The sequence below is a fragment of the Pituophis catenifer genome, unplaced genomic scaffold (assembly GCF_029215685.1).
Source record: "Pituophis catenifer annectens isolate HBS135680 unplaced genomic scaffold, rPitCat1.0.hap2 SCAF_8, whole genome shotgun sequence".
Lineage (NCBI taxonomy): Eukaryota > Metazoa > Chordata > Lepidosauria > Squamata > Colubridae > Pituophis > Pituophis catenifer.
In genome coordinates, this window is record NW_027256888.1 from 75107397 (window position 1) to 75125638 (window position 18242).

Genomic DNA, 18242 nt, shown 5'->3' on the forward strand with positions numbered 1-18242 from the left:
TTCCGAGGTCGCTAAAATGAGGACCCAGATTGTTGGGGGCAATAGGCTGACTCTGTCAACCTGCTTAGAGAGGGCTAGTATAAAGCACTGTGAAGCGGTATAGAAGTCTTCAGTGCTATTGCTATTTGCTAGATACCGAAGAAGCGGTTCCCAAGGCAGACTTCAGACCTTCCCGAATGCAATCTGTGCAAAAGTCTTTAAAAGTCACTTGCATCCTCATTTGTCACTCTTCCCGCTGTTGAAATGTGTGTTGTGTCTGAGCACCCTACTCAGCTGGCAATTAAAATCTGTTTCCATTTCTCGGCCTCTTCACTGGGTGATGGAAGCACCACTTGATTAATCACAGCAATTAATCCATCAGAGCTCCCCACTTAAGGAATGCAAATGCTATTAGCCAGGAATAAGACATCACGGGCCCGCAGCCTATGGAACGAGAGCATCGGGTGAGGAAGAACAGCAGTGTTATTAGGAACTTTGGCCTTACAGCTTAAGATGGATTGCTTAGCTTCGCCACAACTGCTGATGTAACAAACAGCCAAGGTCTATTCCATTCATCACAGCAGCTGGCAGCAGTGAGAGGGAGGGGCACTCTCCCAAAACATACACAATTCAGTCTTTCGCTTGGAGAACTTCACTCAATCTTTTTTTTTTTATGTGTGTGGTCAATTGTAGCCAGGAATATTTAGCTATGCTGTTGTCCCAGAGCAGTGATGACAAAACCTTCAGCCTTTGCACGTCAAATATTCAGAAAATGCTTAAGTTGACTTTGGAGGGGTCTCTGAGCTTGCTTCTTTTTGTTGCAAACGTTTTATTACTCAACCTAGGTAATATCTAGATGTTACCTACTGTATTTTTCGGAGTATAAGACGCACCTTAGTTTTTGGGGAGGAAAATAAGAAAAAAGCTGATTGGCGGGTGGATCGGCCTCCCGAAATACCCCCAATCAGTTGTTCCCAGAGGTGAATTTTAGCAACAGGTTCGTTGGTTGTGAGCTCTGTGCCTTGCTTTTTTTTTTCGGCCTCTGAAACTCTGTTTCAGAAAAAACTTTTTTTTCTGCCTCTGAAAGCCTCTGAAACAGAGCTTCAGAAAAAAAGCCTCTGAAGCTCTGTTTGGGGGCTTTTTTTCTGAAGAACTATCTGTACTCTGTTCAATCTCCTTTCTTTGGTATTGGTATATAGATTAACCTCTTCCGATCTGTTGGTTAGTGTGTCGTTCTCCAGATTTGTTAGCATAGTTTGGTTAGAACCTTTACTGATTCTTCTTTTGTTGCTTGCCATATTATTTTAGATAAAAGCCTTTCAGAGGCTTTTTTTCTGAAGCTCTGTTTGGAGGCTTTTTTTCTGAAGCTTCTTTCAGAGGCTTTTTTCAGCCTCTGAAATCTCCGTTTGCGAGGCTGGGTGAGGCTACATTCAGAGTATAAGATGCGGCCAGATTTTCACCCTCTTTTTGGGGGGAAAAAAGGTGCGTCTTTATCCGAAAAATACGGTAGTTGGGTAATGAAACATCTGCAAGAATACAATACAAGAAACATCAGAGAGCACCAAGGACCCCTCAGGTCAACCTTGAGCTACAAATATTCTCCTTTATTGGTAACTTGACTTTGCTGGCAAATACAGTCCAATCGTGTTTGATGCTGTGTATTGTATAAAGAAACGTCAAATAATTGCAAAAATGAAGTACAAATAAATTAAACTTATTTTCAGAGGCCCCGGAGGCTGCACGAGATCATTGCCCACCCCCTTTGCACTAATACTGGAGTGGCGTGAGAGCACAGGCTCTGCAGATTCTAAAATTGTGCGAGAGAGGTGTGTGCTTTTAAAAATAGTTGTTGTCAGGTATTAGGGTCGTATGTTGAGGGCTACGTGTATATCATTTATATACTCCCTAGTGTCATAGAGAACAGGGCGATACATAAATAATATAATAAATAAACTTTAATCTACTCTTGCTTGTTGTTTCCATTTATAGTTCTCAGAACACCTCCCGAATGGGCTGAAAGCAAAAAAGTGCATGATTTTTTTTTTCATTCATTTCACTGAAGGACGGAGTTGATATACCGTATTTTTCGGACTATAAGACACACTTTCACCCCCCCTCAAAAAAGTAGGTGGAAATGTCTGTGTGTCTTATAGACTAAATATGGCCCTTTTTTGGCCTTCTGAATCCCCCCCCCACATGTCCCATTTTCGCCAAAATCTGTTTTTGCCGAAAATGGGACACATGAAGGGTTTGGGAGGCCTGCAGAGTGTTCCTGGGGGCTGGGCAGGACAAAAACAGGACGCGAGGGGGGTTTGGGAGCCCGAAAACGGGCCCATTTTCCACAAAAATGGACCTGATTTTTTTGCAAAAATCTAACGCACAGAGGGTTTGGGAGGCCTGCAGAGTGCTCCTGGGGACCAGGGAAGGCAAAAACAGGACACGTGGGGGTTTGGGGAGGCCAAAAACAGGCCCGCTTTTCACAAAAACAGGAAGCACAGAAAGTTTGGGAGGCCTGCAGAGTGCTCCTGGGGGCCGGGAAGGGCAAAAACCGGACGCACGGAGGCCAAAACCTTTTTTTTTCTTGTTTTCCTCTTCGAAATCTAGGTGCGTCTTATACTCCGGTGCGCCTTAAAGTCTGAAAAATACAGTAAGTCATGTGTAAATCATGGCTTATGATAGAATGCATTGTGTAAATCTCACCGTTGTGGTTTAATGATAAAACCATAATTTAAACAATTCATGCTTTAGATGAGTTGGGGGTCTGCCAGAAACATCCACGGTTGCATAGAATCAAAAATGGTATTTCTTTCTGGTTCTTCATCTTCCTATTTTTTTTTATTTTTTTTGCAAATTAAAAAGGACAGAGTTGCCTAATTTTGAAACAAATCAGACATAAAAGCTCACCTTGCCATTCATATATTCCAACCATTGAAGACCTAAATTAGTGACAACTCTTGGAGTCCCGTCATCCACAGGGAGAATTTCTATTCTAAACCATTGGGGTACAGCAGTCACAATCTGAAAAAAAATATAGATATTCAGAACATTTGTTTCTGCAACCGTACGGAATCTACCATACTGGACAAATTGCCCTTCTGTTCTTTTGTGTCCCTATGTCAAGTCACTCAAAACAGTATTTCAAAGTATACAAATGGGTTTTCACTTCTCTTAAGCTATTTAATATGTCAGGCAGCTCCTTAAAAGAAAATACGGATCCTATGTGCAATTTTATCAGGCCCAAAACCCAAGAGAAACATGCCGTGATTCTTTCAAACAGATTTCCTTTTTTAAAAAAATATTTTTAAATTGAGTATTTTACATTTTAAAACCAAACACACAAAAAAGAGACAAACAAAAACAAAAACACACACACATCAGACGTTAAAATACAATACTAACAACAGAGATATACAATTTTACAACTTTCCTACAATGTCAGTTTGGTCTAATGGTTAATGGCATAAGGTTAGAAGCCAGGAGATGGTGAGTTCTAATCCTGCCTTAGGCATGAAAGCTCGCTTGGATGTCTTTGGGCCTGTTACTCTCTCTCAGTCCAACCCACCTCACAGGATTGTTGTGGGAAAAATAGGAGAAGGAGGAAGGAGTATTAGCTATGTTCGTCATCTTGAGTTCTTTATAAAAGTAATAAAGGCAAGAAAATAGGGTAGGGTAGGATCCAGCAGAGCAGAACAGAAGAATGGATAGATGTGAGAAGAAAAGAGAATAATAGATATATGTAAAGTAGAGCAGAACAGAACAGAACAGGAGAATATTGTCAAACTAAAATTTTAAATTTCTGGGCATTTATATCTCGAAGGACCTCTCATGGACTATGAATGCTAACATGTTTGTGAAGAAGGCACAGAAGAGGCTATACTTCCTGAGAATGCTCAGAAAGATAAATCTATCTCACCATCTACTTCGCAGCACCATTGAGAGTGTCCTGACATAGGGCATTCTTGCACGGTATGGGAGCAGCTCTGTAGCGGACAAAAAAAGCTCTACAGAGAATAATTAAAACTGCCCAGAATATCATTGGGCTCCAGCTACTAGCCCTGGACGACATCTTCGAATCTCGCTGTTTGAGGAAGTTGCACAACATTCTCAGAGACTCTCCGCATCCTGCTTACAATCTTTTTGGACTGTTGCCTTCTGGCAGAACAGTTAAAACGCGGACCACACGTTTTCTGAATAGTTTTTATCCCAGAGCTATAGTTGCACTCAAAAATGAACTAAAGGGCCACCATCAGTGAGCTGTTGGACAGCATTACTTGGTCTGTTGTGTAGATGTTTGGGTGGTTTAGGGGTGGAGAATTGTGGTGGGTGGGAGTGTGGGGATTGTTATGTGTGTTGGACCTGGTCTTTGGGTGTTAAGTGAATTTCGTAGTATGGTTATACTATGTATACACATACAATGACAATAAAGTTATTATTATTATTAAAGCACTCTACCATCTACACAAGCATATTCTCAGAAAACTATTAGGGAAGGGGCTGTCTTCACCCTTTTCTCTCACCCAAACTATTTGAATTGAGCTGCCTTTTATTCCTCTAGAATTCACCCCCATTTTCTCTCCTGGGAACCCAGATTAGTAAATTCCATCACATATTTACAGCTATAAAAGACTGAGCCACAGTAATTTACTACAAGAGCTGGCTATGACCTCTTCTTGGTCTCTTTTCCACTGCTCTTCCATGTCAGGGAGCAAAAGCCTTAATTGACTTGTTAACTTTCTGCACCCAAGGGCTAGATAGAAAAAACTGAGGTTGGATTTCTTGGCCTACTATCCGAACGGCCATCACAAGCTGTGAGAAATTGTACCATGTACGTGAAAGTCAAATTCTGAGGTAGAGACCTTTGGCTATCCCACTGACCTCTTTCCCCTCCTTTGCCACCACAAAAAAGGGATTGGTTCCATCGGACACCGTGAATGTGAAACGGTCGTCTAAAAAATTGCTCCCGTCGTGACTGTAACTGATTCGGTTCTGGAAGACGTCCTCCATGGAGAAGGCATGGGCCTGTTGGTAATGATGGCCATCATGGGTGCGCTCCAGCTGGCCATGGCGTGGAGGCTGCACAATGCTAAAGGTAACAGACTTGGCCTGCATACAGAACAAAATGTGTGAGGAGAATAGCAATAACAATAGCACTTAGACTTATATATCGCTTCATAGTGCTTTTACAGCCCTCTCTAAGCGGTTTACAGAGTCAGCATATTTCCCCCAACAATCTGGGTCCTCATTTTACTCACCTTGGGAAGGATGGAAGGCTGAGTCAACCTTGAGCCGGTGAGATTTGAACTGCTGAACTGCAGCTAGCAGTCAACTGAAGTAGCCTGCAGTACTGCACTCTAACCACTGCGCCACCTCGGCTCCCATTGCATTATGATCAGTGGTGGGATTCAGCAAGTTAGTGCGAACCGGTAGTTAAATTGCTGGGTAGACCCTCCCCTCCACACCCCACTCCTTCCAGGAGTCACCACGCGTCCCATTTTGGCTTCCAGGTAAGTGCAGGGAGGCCTACTAGGCCCAAAACGGGGCGGCACGTTCCCCCCCCCGTCCGTTTTTGCTCCCAGTGGGGTGCAGAAGGCCGAGTGCTGCCTGTCACACCCCCTGGCCACGCCCACCATGGCCACGCCTACCCAGCCGGTCATTAGGGCAGAGAACTGGTTGTTAAATTATTTGAATCCCACCACTGATTATGATGGTTAGTTCACAGATGGATAAAGATTCAGGAGATGGCCTAGTAAACTGACAGCTCTAAGGTTCTCCACAGTCTGCAAAGAGGCCCACCTGACCACTTCACTGGAAAGCAATTCTTCTAGAAACCTCTACACCAGGGGTGTCAAACTCGCAGCCCACGGGCCAGATACGTCATGTGATGAGTCCATGACGACATGAGTTTAACACCCCTGTTCTACACTACGATGATTCAGGGCATCAATTCATTCTGTCTGAGAAATAATACAGTTGCTGAATTAATTCTGGGACTGTAACTGCATCCTTTCCGGCTCAATAAATCTTGTTAAAGAAGACTCCGCGAGAAACTTATTCTGCAAAACTGTATGTAATGGGATAGGCTAGCCTTTAGCTCAACGTAATATGTAAATGTGACCATCAAGGGACGGTTAAAACAAACTCGACTTACAACCATTCGTTTAGTGATCGTTCAAAGTTACAAAGGCATTCAAAACGGTGACTTATGATCAATTTTTACACTTATGACTGTTGCAGCATCCCCGTGGTCACGTGATCAAAATTTGGATGCTTGGCGGTTGGCATATATTTATGACGGTTACAGTGTCCTAGGGTTGTGTAATCACTTTTTGTGATTGTACGACAAGCAAAGTCAATGGGGAAGCCAGATTCACTTAACAGCCATGTTACTAACTTAACAAATGCAGTGATTCGCTTAACAATGGTGGCAAGAAAAGTTGTAAAATGGGGCAAAACTCACTTAACTGTCTCACTTAGCAACAGAAATTTTGGGCTCAACTGTGGTCATAAGTTGAAGACTACCTATAATTCCTGCCAAAGAATCAGAACAAAGAGATCTAATCCTTAAATCCGTCTCAAGAAACCATATACAGTAGTGGCCAAAATTGTGGAAACCTTTTGGGAAAGGTGTATTTTTGAGGTTTGATGGATAATAACTTTTGGGGGGAGTTTCAAGATAATCCTATTCCACTGCTGGAATGGCCTGGGAATAGCCCAGACCTTAACCCAATTGAAAATCTATGGAGCCGACTAAAGAAACTGGTTAGTCAGAAGCGACCCAGCAATAAAACCCAGTTAATCGAAGCCATCCTTCAATCTTGGTTTCACATTCTAACAGCTGCAGAACTAAAAGACTTGGTTCACTCCACGGGAAGACGTTGTAAGGCCGTCATTCATGCTAAAGGTTACCCAACTAAGTATTAACTGATATGGGGATAATTTTTGTATATCTCGTTTTTTCTACGTGTTTCACTTTTTACACAATGCTGTAACCGCTATTCTAATAGCAAATCCTTCGTAAAAGTTATTGCATTACATTTTTGATTAAATTATCTTTCCGTTGATATATAATTTTATGGTACTACTCCAAAAAAAAAAAAAAAGTGGTGTTATTAGCTAGTTTTAGAAAATACACTTTTCCCAAAAGGTTTCCACAATTTTGGCCACTGCTGTAATCTTAACATGTCACGGAATCACTGCTGTCACTGCTTCTCTGCAGACAAAACCTAGATCTCATCGCATCCAGTTCTCCGTAGCCTCCAGTAAGCCTTTCGTTTTTCATGCACGAGGAATTTATGAAACTCAGCACTTGAGGAAGGGCAGTTGCTGCCTCAGATGTCTCCGAATAAGAATTTGATAATTTCATGGAAGGTCTATTAGTTCTGCCAACTAAACAGAACCTCCTTGCCCAGAGGTAGCGTATCTCAGAATATTAGATCAGCAGAGAGAAAGTGTTCATTTATTCATCAATGTATCTTGTTTATCCTGATTTTCAAGACGGTTTATGACGATAACAAAATTACAGAAAAACAATATAGTCACAGCATCGTGATGAGCATTGGGATGGCCTGGGTTGTAGTCCACCCTCAGCCATGGAAGGACCACGGGTGGTCTGCCCCAGCTACGGACCCCAAAGAACACAGAATACACAAAGTTTGTACAAAACTTAATTTACTAAAATAACTCAGTCTTTTTCAAAACAAAGGCTGTTAATAAACTTTCTTAACAGCTTACAAGAAACCAAAGATAAAGTAATCACAATCTTACTAAGGTTGGCAGGAAGCCCAGAAGCAATTTGCAGAGAATCCAGACACGAAGTAGAGTGAACTAAGGTTGTTCCCTACAAATTGCTTCAGTCAGCATTCCTTCTTAAATAGGCTAAGGGAGTGGCCAATTAGGCCCAAGCCTTACTCTCGAGGAGACCTCCTTCTGTGGAGCCACTCCTGCCTTTTGGCTGCTCTGCGCTCCTCCTCTTCATCCTCTTCACTTAAAGGAGCTTTTGGAGGTTCTGAAGGCCCTGGCTGAATCCCCGCCTCTGGCACCACATCTTCTCCAGCCTCCTCATTGTCTGACTCGAGTGCCAGCTGCACAGGCTGCTGGCGCAACACCACACCAGCCTCCTCGCTGTCAGAATCAGCTACAATCCACACAGGCTGCTGACGGGCCACAACAATGGGTGACTTTGGGTCAACCCAAAGTATCTCATATTTTTCTTGGTGCCAAAAATAGAAAGGTGGACATGGAGGGCCCAACCCTCCCCCATGAACTTTGCCTCATGTTCCTGACCAAAAAAGCAGAATACAGGTAGTCCTCAACTTACAACAGTTCATTTAGTGACCGTTCAAAGTTACAACGGCACCGAAAAGAGTGACTTTGTGACCCTTTTTCACGCTTACGACCATTGCAGCTTCCCTATGGTCACGTGATCAAAATTCAGATGCTTGGCCGATATATTGGTTGATATTTATGATGTTGCCGTGTCCTGGGGTCATGTGATCCCCTTTTGCGACCTTTTGACAAGCAAAATCAATGGGAAAGCCAGATTCACTTCACAACTGGGTTACTAATTTATCATCTGCAGGGATTCACGTAACAAGTGTGGCAAAAAAGGTCATAAAGTGGGGCAAAACTCACTTAACACATGTCTCACTTAAAGACATAAATTCTGGGCTCAGTTGTGGTGGTAAGACGAGCACTACTTATACAGAGCATGTACACAGGGCTCCATATGATTGTCTACTTCTTGAGCAAGGGTGGACAATTATGGCCCCTTTATCACTTGTGGACTTCAACTCCCAGAATTCCTGAGCCAAGCATGATTGACTCAGGAATGCTGGGAGTTGAAGTCCATAAAGGCCTCATAATTGCCCATCCCTGTTCTAGAGGAACATACCATTGGATGGAAACTATAATTTCCTTCTAAAGTCCTTCACGGAAGAAGAACCCAAAGAGAACTCTTTCCTTCACCTCTGTGTCAGCGTCGGTGGCTTTGAGATCAAATTCCGTGATGGTTTTCCTCACTCCTTCCTGCACAGTCGTGCCCGCGGCCTGCACCACCGGCAAAGAATCGTCAACCGGGTTAATGGTGATTTTGAAATTCTGGGTCACCTATGAGTAGAAAGAACAGGACCCTGAACAAAGCTATTCTTGTGGGATGTTGCCTTTCCACAGACAAAAAAGAACCATTTTGGGGGGAACCCAACGGAAATGGACTGACCTCCTGACGGCCATCTGAAACGGTGAACGTGAACGCGTCAGTGTGTTCTTCAGCCTCGCTTGTATGGATGTACTGGAGGCTGTGGGAGATAAGGTCTTCTTGTTGGAAGGAACTAATCCTTCTGCCTAGAAAATAGTAGCAGAAGAATCCACGTTTGTGCTCTCAAATTTCAAGCTCAAAGAATTCCGTCCCCGGAACCTTCAAAACTTGCTTTCAGAAATTCTCCCCTTGCAACACAAACACCTTTCGGATGCTTTCAAATGTGTCTGGCAGCCTTTTTCAGGGTTGCTCCTGGTTCGGACCGGATCGCCCGATCTGGGTAGCGATGGAGGCAGATGGTTCGGAGAACCGGTAGCAAAAATCCCTGCTCCCCCCCATGCCCAGCTGAGCCGCACAATCATCAGAGGCTTTTTTTTTACTTTTAAAAGCATTTTAAAAGTAAAAAAAAGCCTCTGATGATTGTGCGGCTCAGCTGGGATCGTCAAAGGCTTTTAAAAGCATTTTTTTCTACAACCTCTTCAGAGGCATTTAAAAGGAAAAAAAACCTTTTTTTTTCTCTTTTAAATGCCTCTGACGATCCAAGCTGAGTTGCCTGATCGGCAGAGACATTTAAAAGAAAAAAAAAAGCCTCTGCCGATCAGGCAACTCAGCTGGGATCGTCAGAGCCTTTTGAAAGCATTTTATTACAACCTCTTCGCCGAAGAGGTTGTAGAAAAAATAGTTTTAAAAGTAAGTAAAAATTAAAAAATTGGCCATGCCCACCCAGTCACATACCCCCCCCCACACACACCAAGCCATGCCCATAGAACTGATAGTAACGAATTTTAGCTTTCACCACTGGCCTTATTTATCCCTTCCTTTATTAATACCGCCAGACTTTAAAAAGGGACACGTCAGGCATCCTAACGTCTTCTTTTTTTAAAAAAAAATTTATTTTATTGAAAAGACAGTGCCATGTCAGGATAACAATGCAAATAAAGTACAAGCAGAGAGAGATCAATGATAAATAACATACATGCTAATAACTATAACTGTACTGTGTTAACAGTAATTGCAACAACACAACAAAAAAAACAAACAAGCTCCAAAAGAAAATAAAACTTCAACCACGTTTCTACTTACATTAGCTCATTTATAAATTTCTCCATATCATATCCATAGTTTTATATATCTTTGTTGTCCTTACATTCATAAACTTCCCTCTCATTTCTGCCTCTTGTCTCTATCTATTCATAAAATGTATTCCATCTCCTGTAATATTTCGAGTCTTCTTTATCTTTAATTTTTAAAGTTAATCTGTCCATTTCTGCACTATCCCAATTTTTTCTAATTATGTCATCATCTGGTGGGATGTTCACATTTTTGCAATATTTAGCATATATAATTCTAGCTGCCGTCAATATATGTAACATTAAGTAGATGGTTGAACTCTGGTGCTGAAGAAGACTCCTGCAAGTCCCTTGGACTGCAAGGCAATCAAACTGGTCAGTCCCAGAAGAGATCAACCCTGACTGCTCCTTAGAAGGCCAGATCCTGAGGATGAAACTCAAATACTTTGGCCACCTAATGAGAAGGAAGGACTCACTGGAGAAGAACCTAATGCTGGGAAAGATTGAGGGCGAAAGAAGAAGAGGACGGCAGAGAAGGTGGCTGGATGGAGGCACTGAAGCAGTTGGCGTGAGCTTAAATGGACTCCAGGGGATGGTAGAGCACAGGAAAGCCTGGAGGAACGTTGTCCATGGGGTCGCGATGGGTTGGACACGACTTTGCAACTAACAACAACAAAGTAGATGGTTGCTTTGTACAGTGGGACCTAACTTCTATCGCTAAATAAATCAGCACGATTCCCTGGGTAATTCCCCACGGATTCCACAAAATAGGAGTCTTTGTTCTCCCTTCGCTCCAAAACTAGTAAATATTTGCAAACCTGGTAATGTTGCGTGTTCCAAGTGTCCCAGATGGGGCTGTTTAATAATCCTGTAGAGGAGATCGCTGGATTCTCCACCCTCCTTCTTGGCTGACAGCTCCAAAGGGGTGATTTTCCTCACCGAGTTTTCGTCCAGGGTTAGCCCGGTGTTGACAGTGACGGACAAAGGAAATTGATCCCCTGGGGGAAAAGTGGAAATAAGAGGAAAGATACAGAGTCAGATCCTAGATCCATCGTCTTTGTCACATGGTGGACAAGTGGACGGATTTAGGAAGTTCACAAGTGTCAACGGGAGAATCAAAGCCCATTTCAGTATTTGCTGTCTATGATTCAGGAAGTAGTATTTATAACAGAAAAACAGAGTTGGAAGGGAGGTCTCCTACCCAACACCCTGCTCAATCAGGAGATGCTATGCCATTTCAGACCAATAGTTGTCCAATCTCTTCTTGAAAACCTCCAGTGATGGAGCACCTACAACTTCTGGACGCAAGTTGTTCTACTGGTTAATTGTTCTCACTGTTAGTTCTAGGCTGCTTCTCTACTTGATTTGTTTCCATCCATTGCTTCTTGTCCTGCCTTTGGGTGTTTTGGAGACTAGGTTGACCCCCTCTTCTTTTGGTAGCCAATGATGGCCCAACCCTCTGTGAACTTTGGAGAATATTTTAAAACCATCCACCTAGCTACCGCTCCTACAACAATTAGTAGTGAACTTCATAGTTTAGAATAGAATAAGAGAGTTGGAAGGGACCTTGGAGGTCTTCTAGTCAACCCCCTGCTCAGGCAGGAAACCCTATATACCATTTCAGACAAATGGTACACTAAATGACCATAGTGTTTGCTTAACAACCTTGGGTGTTATTTTATGATTGCAGCAGTTGCTTAACAATGAAATGGGGTCGTTCATGTGTTTGACTCAATTTGTGACCATCATGACCTACGACTGTGAAGGTCAGGAAGGATCAGTGGTGGGTTCCTCCCAGTTCGGCCCGGTTCCACCGAGCCGGTAGCGGTGACGATTGAAGGAGAAAGGGGAACATGTAAAGAGACAACACTTTCAAACCCAACCCCCCCCCCCAGCAAACATTTATTAAACCTGGTTTAAGTACTCTTGACTATATCCAGGGGTGGGATCGAAAAATTTTAGCAACCGGTTCTCTGCCCGGTTGCTGGATGAGCGTGGCCATGGGGCTCTGGCCTACTCAGCCTCCTGCACCATGGCAGGGGAGGGGCATTTTCACCCTCCCCAGGCTCTGGAGGCTTTTCTTGAGCTTCTGGGAGGGCGAAAACGGCCTCCCCCGGGCTCCGGAGGCCGGAAACGGGCCCGTTTCCAGACTTCCAGAAGGCCCATTTTTCGTCCTCCCTGCGGGCCCTGCACTTACCTGGCATCCATAACAGGCTGTGTGGAGACTCCTGGGAGGGGAGGGGCAGGTGGGCGGGGTCAGCCAGTCCTTGCAACTACCGGTTTGACAAACCAGATGTAAAATTAGCATCCAAACCGGCTGAATCCCATCCCTGACTGTGTACAATGTTGCATTTTTAACCAGTGCCAATTACAGGACAGTCCTGATTACATTGCTTAACGCATTGTAAGCTGCCCTGAGTCTCCAGAGAAGGGCAGCATATAAATCAAATTTAAAAAAAAGAAAGAAAGAAAAAAAAAAGAAAAAAAAACCAGTTTCTCTCTGCTGCTACAAAGCTAAACTCAATGTTTTACTTTACAAGCATAATTTAAAGAGACCTTTTTCAGGTGAAAAATAATCAAGAGAGCAAACGTAATTGTGTACCAATGTTTGTATTAAAAGCATTTTTCAAAAAAATAATTGGGACACATTTTTTTTTGCTAGAGAATCGATTTTAGGTGACTAATTTAACCACTTAATTAAGTTCTAATTTTCAAATAACATAGTTTCTAAATGTGATCCATTTTTCAGGAAAGCCAGAACAAGGGTGGACTTCTGGTGACTCCTCATTTAACACCTCAGAGGAAATTCCCCTGAAATATAAACCTAATCAGTAGAATTCTATGACAAATTATGTTGTGGTGAACCGTGAATTGTAATATCGGAATATCAATCTGTACCGTTCAGGACGCAGAAGCGAAGATTCTCAACAGTAATTCTCATTCTCAAACCTCTATTATTCCAGTGCTAATAATGTGCAGCCCCTAAATTGTTTTCCTAATTGATTCTAACCACCCTACTTCACAGCTGCAGGCTTTTCCAGAATTTCCTTGATTCTAGCTAATTAAAGCCCTCCACTGTCTTGCTAAAGAAAGGCAAATCTGTGACAAGATTGTTGGCTTACCTGTTACGTTAATTGAAAATGCCAAGTCTGCCATTCTGTTTCCCTCTCCATCTGTCACATCAAAAACAAAAAAGAATGTCCCAACTGGTTCTTCTTTCTCGTGGCTGTATTCGACTTGTCCTGTTAATAGGAAGTCAGAAGGGGGGGGAAAATAGAATACTTAGAACATCTGCAAGGGTTCCGACTGATGTCCTAATTAAACCATGAGCCTTGAGTCAAGCTTCAAAAGAAATCCAGTCATTTATTGGGAGCTTCATGTCACCACGTTCCAAGTGAAGCCAACTCTGACCCCACACAGTTTACGACCCAATCTTGACCCTGTTTCCCCGCTTCCTCCAGGGTGTGTCATCAGTCACATTCAGCAACAGAGCCATTTCGCGGGTTGTAGAGATTACTCCCCTCTGGCCGCTGTGGGTAACCCTGGGAGACAGCCTTATGAGAGATATATCTGGAATCTGCTTTTGTTTTTGGCTGCCGTGTTGCTTTGCTATTTTCCCATCCCCCTTGCCTATGGCAACTCAAGAGCAGGCCAGGGGTGCTTTGTGAGTTGACATTCGGCTCCCCTCACTTCCTGAAGGCGACCTGTACATCAAGCTATCAAAATGTGAATTTCACTGTGCACGGCTAGACTACCGGGCTATCGAATGTCAAATGAGGGCATATTTATTTATTTATTTATTTATTCGATTTGTATACCGCCCTACTCCCGAAGGACTCAGGGCGGTGAACAGCCAAACAATAAAATAACATAGACATAAAAAATTTAAAAACCAGATAAAATCAAATTAAATTATTTTGGCCCAGACAGATTAAAACACCCCAATAATTTAAAAACAGATTAAAATTTACATATTTAAAAGGGAAGAGATTAGGCCAAGCCCGCCTGCTGGAATAAAAAGGTCTTCACAGCGCGGCGGAAGGTGCGCAGATCCGGGATCCTCCGTATCTCCGGGGGGAGCTCATTCCAGACGGTAGGTGCCCCCACAGAGAAGGCTCTCCCCCTAGGGGTCGCCAGCCGACATTGTTTGGCTGACGGCACCCGGAGGAGTCCCTCTCTATGAGAGCGAACTGGCCGGTGGGAGGCTATTGGTGGTAGTAGGCGGTCCCGTAGATAACCAGGTCCTAAGCCATGGAGCGCTTTAAAGGTGGTAACCAAAACCTTGAAGCGCACCCGGAAGACCACCGGGAGCCAGTGCAGCTCGCGCAGGAGAGGTGTCACATGGGAGCGCCACGTCGCTCCCATTACCACCCGCGCGGCCGCACTCTGCGCCAGTTGGAGCCTCCGGGTGCTCCTCAAGGGGAGCCCCATGTAGAGAGCATTGCAATAGTCCAGGCGGGAGGTGACGAGGGCATGAGTGACCGTGCGTAACGAGTCCCGATCCAGAAAGGGACGCAACTGGCGAATCAGGCGAACCTGATGAAAAATCCTCCCGGTCACGGCCGTCAAGTGCTCTTCTAAAGACAGCCGTGAATCCAGGAGGACGCCCAAGTTGCGAGCCCTCTCCGTGGGGGCCAATGATTCGCTCCAGCATAGAGATGGATCAAGCCAAAGTACAAGCTGTCCTAGGCTGGCAGCCCCCTCGCACCCGCAGACAGCTACAAAGCTTCCTAGGGTTCGCAAATTTCTACAGGCAATTCATCCTCTCCTTCGCGAAAATTGTCAAACCCATGACAGAACTCCTAAAGACAGGGGGCCCAGGGATGAAACCCTGCCCGGGACAACCCCTACAGTGGGACCTAACCTGCCAAAAAGCATTTGATACACTAAAAGAACTGTTTGCAAAGGAACCGGAGGGCAGCCCTTCTTGACCATCAAAGCCGAGACGCCTGCCCCAGAGACCGAAGCAAAGAGGGATGAGTATTGCAACAATGATACAACAATTGTGCTAACTGTGTTTTGCTGAAGTATGTAACCAAGCTCTCTGTGAGATCATAAACTTATCCAGAGATGCTGACACTGATTGTTCTGCCCCATCTACAGGTCCCAAGAAGTGTAGCACACACACACAGCTCCAAAAACTCCGTTTAATACAAACAGACCCCTTTCAAAATGCAGGCTTTAACCACAAATGTCCTTATCAGCCTGTTATGAATTACAGAGATTAAACAAAGTCCGACAGAGGTTGGCAATCAGGCCAGAAACCAAATTGTAACAAAAAATTCACTCTCAAAATGCTCTGCGTAGGACCAAGCGTTGTTTCCAGCAACATTTGCCAGCTGTGTGCGAACTTAAATAGGCTAAGGCAGTGGCCAATTAACCCCAAGCCTTACTCTCGAGGAGACCTCCTCCTGAGTAGCCACTCCTGCCTTTTGGCAACCCTGCGTGCTCGAGCATTGAGAAGAGGCTCCTCCACTTCACTCTCTTCACTTGAAGGAGCCTCTGGAGGTTCTGAAGGCCCTGGCTGAGTCTCTGCCTCTGGCACCACATCCTCTTCAGCCTCCTCGCTGTCCGACTCGAGCGCCGGCTGTACAGGCTGCTGGCGCGACCCCACACCAGCCTCCTCATCGTCGGGATCAGCCACAATCTGCACAGGCTGCTGGCGGGTCACAACACTGATGGGCCCTGGAGCTCCGCTGAACCTTTCTTTTGATGCTATCCTTCTACAAATCTTTTTGGCTATTTAACACATTACTATTTTACAGATAATTCAGCCTATTCTTTCTTTGTCCCATGGACTGTTGTCCTCATGTGAATGATCAACAAACAGGGGATATTTGAGTGAAACATTAATTCCGTTAGTTTTGAGATCCCTACTTATCACTTCTCAAAACTTTCAGTGTTGGAGTACCCACAATTTCTAGAGCCAAGCCATTCCACACTGATTAATTATTCTATTAGGAAATTTCTCCTTAGTTCTAGGTTGCTTCTCTCCTAGATTAGTTTCCATCCATTGCTTTGTGTCGTGCCTTCAGGTGCCTTGGTTGACCCCCTCTTCTTTGTGGCAACCCCCTAGATATTGGAACATTGCTATCAAGTCACCCCTTCTTTTCATTAAACTAGACATACCCAATTTCTGAAAAGCATCTTACCTTTGTTTATATCTGCCTGGGTGAAGCTTTTGGCTGGTCCCCGTGCAGAGATCTGCATCAAAGAATCTCTTCTATGCAGGTATAACAATCCATAAATTGGGTCCTTCTTCATGATGTATTTGATAGACAGGTCATCTGAATCAGGATCGGTGGCTCTTAAATGCTGGTTTGTAATGACTGCCACAGACCCTAAAGGGTGGAAACGAACAGACACGAACAACATTAAATGTCTTGCTTAATTATTCTGGGAATGACAGCTTGCTTGCTTGCTTGCTGATTGATTGATTGATTGATTAATTGATTTCCTTCAAGTCAGTGTCAACTCCTGGAGTTTGCCTGGATTAATCCCTGTAATTACCTTGACAATATTTTAGAAGTAGATACCATATGGTTGGACCTAGGGGTGAAATCTACTTACCTTCCCAACCGGTTCGGAAGTGCACACACCACGCGTGCTTGCTTCGCTTGCGCACATCGTGTGCTCACGCAGAACCCTCTGTGCATGCGCAAACCCTTCTGCGCATGCACAGAGGGTAAAAAAACAGGTTACTTCCTGGTTAAAACCAGGGTGGGCGGAGCCTCGCGCTGCCATCACTACCTGTTCTCCGAACCACCGGCCCCCATGGCTACAACAGGGAGCATTTCACCCCTAGTGGGACCAGACTTTGTTATTTCCCTCCCACAAAATCAGAGATAAATGAAGCTCCATTCTCACACGTTTGGGAATATTTGTTCTCCAAACCAGAGAGATTGTCTGATATGACCCCCATCTCGGCCCCCATTAAAAGAGCCGAGGTGGCGCAGTGGTTAGAGTGCAGTACTGCAGCTACTTCAGCTGACTGCTAGTTCAGCAGATCAGCGGATCAAATCTCACCGGCTCAAGGTTGACTCAGCCTTCCATCCTTCCGAGGTGGGTAAAATGAGGACCCAGATTGTTGGGGGCAATATTTAGTATACTGTCGATTGTTGTAAGCCGCCCAGAGTCCTCGGAGAGTGGGCGGCATAGAAATATGATGAATAAAAATAAAAATAAAATAAAATCTACCAACTTCTAGCCAGGTTTTTGTTCAACTCGGTTAGAGGAAAGGCTTCCAATTCAATTTTGCTTGCCTGTTGTTGTTTTTTTTTCCTCACGGGGTCTTCTGAAATCACAGCCTCACTAAGCTTCTCTGTAACACTTATTTGACACTTAGTTGAAGGAAGACTTCTTTTGAGGCTTCTCAGTGCAAATGTTAATACCGAAGCTTAGAAAAAAATCAATACCCCCCTCCAATTTGGATAGCCTGTGCAAAATGATCTTTTGCAAGCAAACAGATAGATTCCCTCTCCCCTCCCTCCCCCCCGAAATACAATTCAATAAATACGTGGATCAGATGCCTGTGGACAAAGGAAAGACACTAGAAATGCATTTGCTTCTTTCTGGAGACGAAAAGGATAAAAGCTGATTTTTAAGTCACATACGTTGGATGCTCTAAGGCTGTGATGGCGAACTTATGGCACGCGTGCCCGAAGTGGCATGTGGAGCCATGTCGCCTGGCATGCCAGCTGTCACCCCAGCCCAGCTCAGCTCCACCGCGCATGCGTACGCGCCTCCCACTGGCCAGCTGGTCTTCGGGTCTCTGTTGGGTATGCACGGGGGGCAAGGCGCATGAGGGAGATGCATGTGTGCATGTGCAGGGCGCATAAGTGGGGGGATGCTTGCATTGCATTTTTGGGGTTTGCACGAATGCCCCCTCTCTGCACCCCGTTTTGGGCCTGGAAAGCACCAATTTAGAAGCCAAAACGGGG

General features: G+C 44.4%; 1 protein-coding gene across 1 annotated transcript in view; it reads right to left on the minus strand.

Annotated features, from left to right (window-relative positions):
• Positions 1–18242, minus strand: part of FRAS1 (Fraser extracellular matrix complex subunit 1) — a 294939-nt gene that overhangs the window by 70569 nt on the left and 206128 nt on the right. Inside the window, exons 43-49 of the mRNA XM_070949170.1 lie at positions 16455–16643; positions 13425–13544; positions 11121–11300; positions 9194–9318; positions 8944–9084; positions 4855–5082; positions 2884–2997 (exon numbers count right to left, since the gene is read on the minus strand). Of these exons, the coding sequence (XP_070805271.1) occupies positions 2884–2997; positions 4855–5082; positions 8944–9084; positions 9194–9318; positions 11121–11300; positions 13425–13544; positions 16455–16643 (1097 nt within the window). The remainder of the gene's footprint in view (positions 1–2883; positions 2998–4854; positions 5083–8943; positions 9085–9193; positions 9319–11120; positions 11301–13424; positions 13545–16454; positions 16644–18242) is intronic.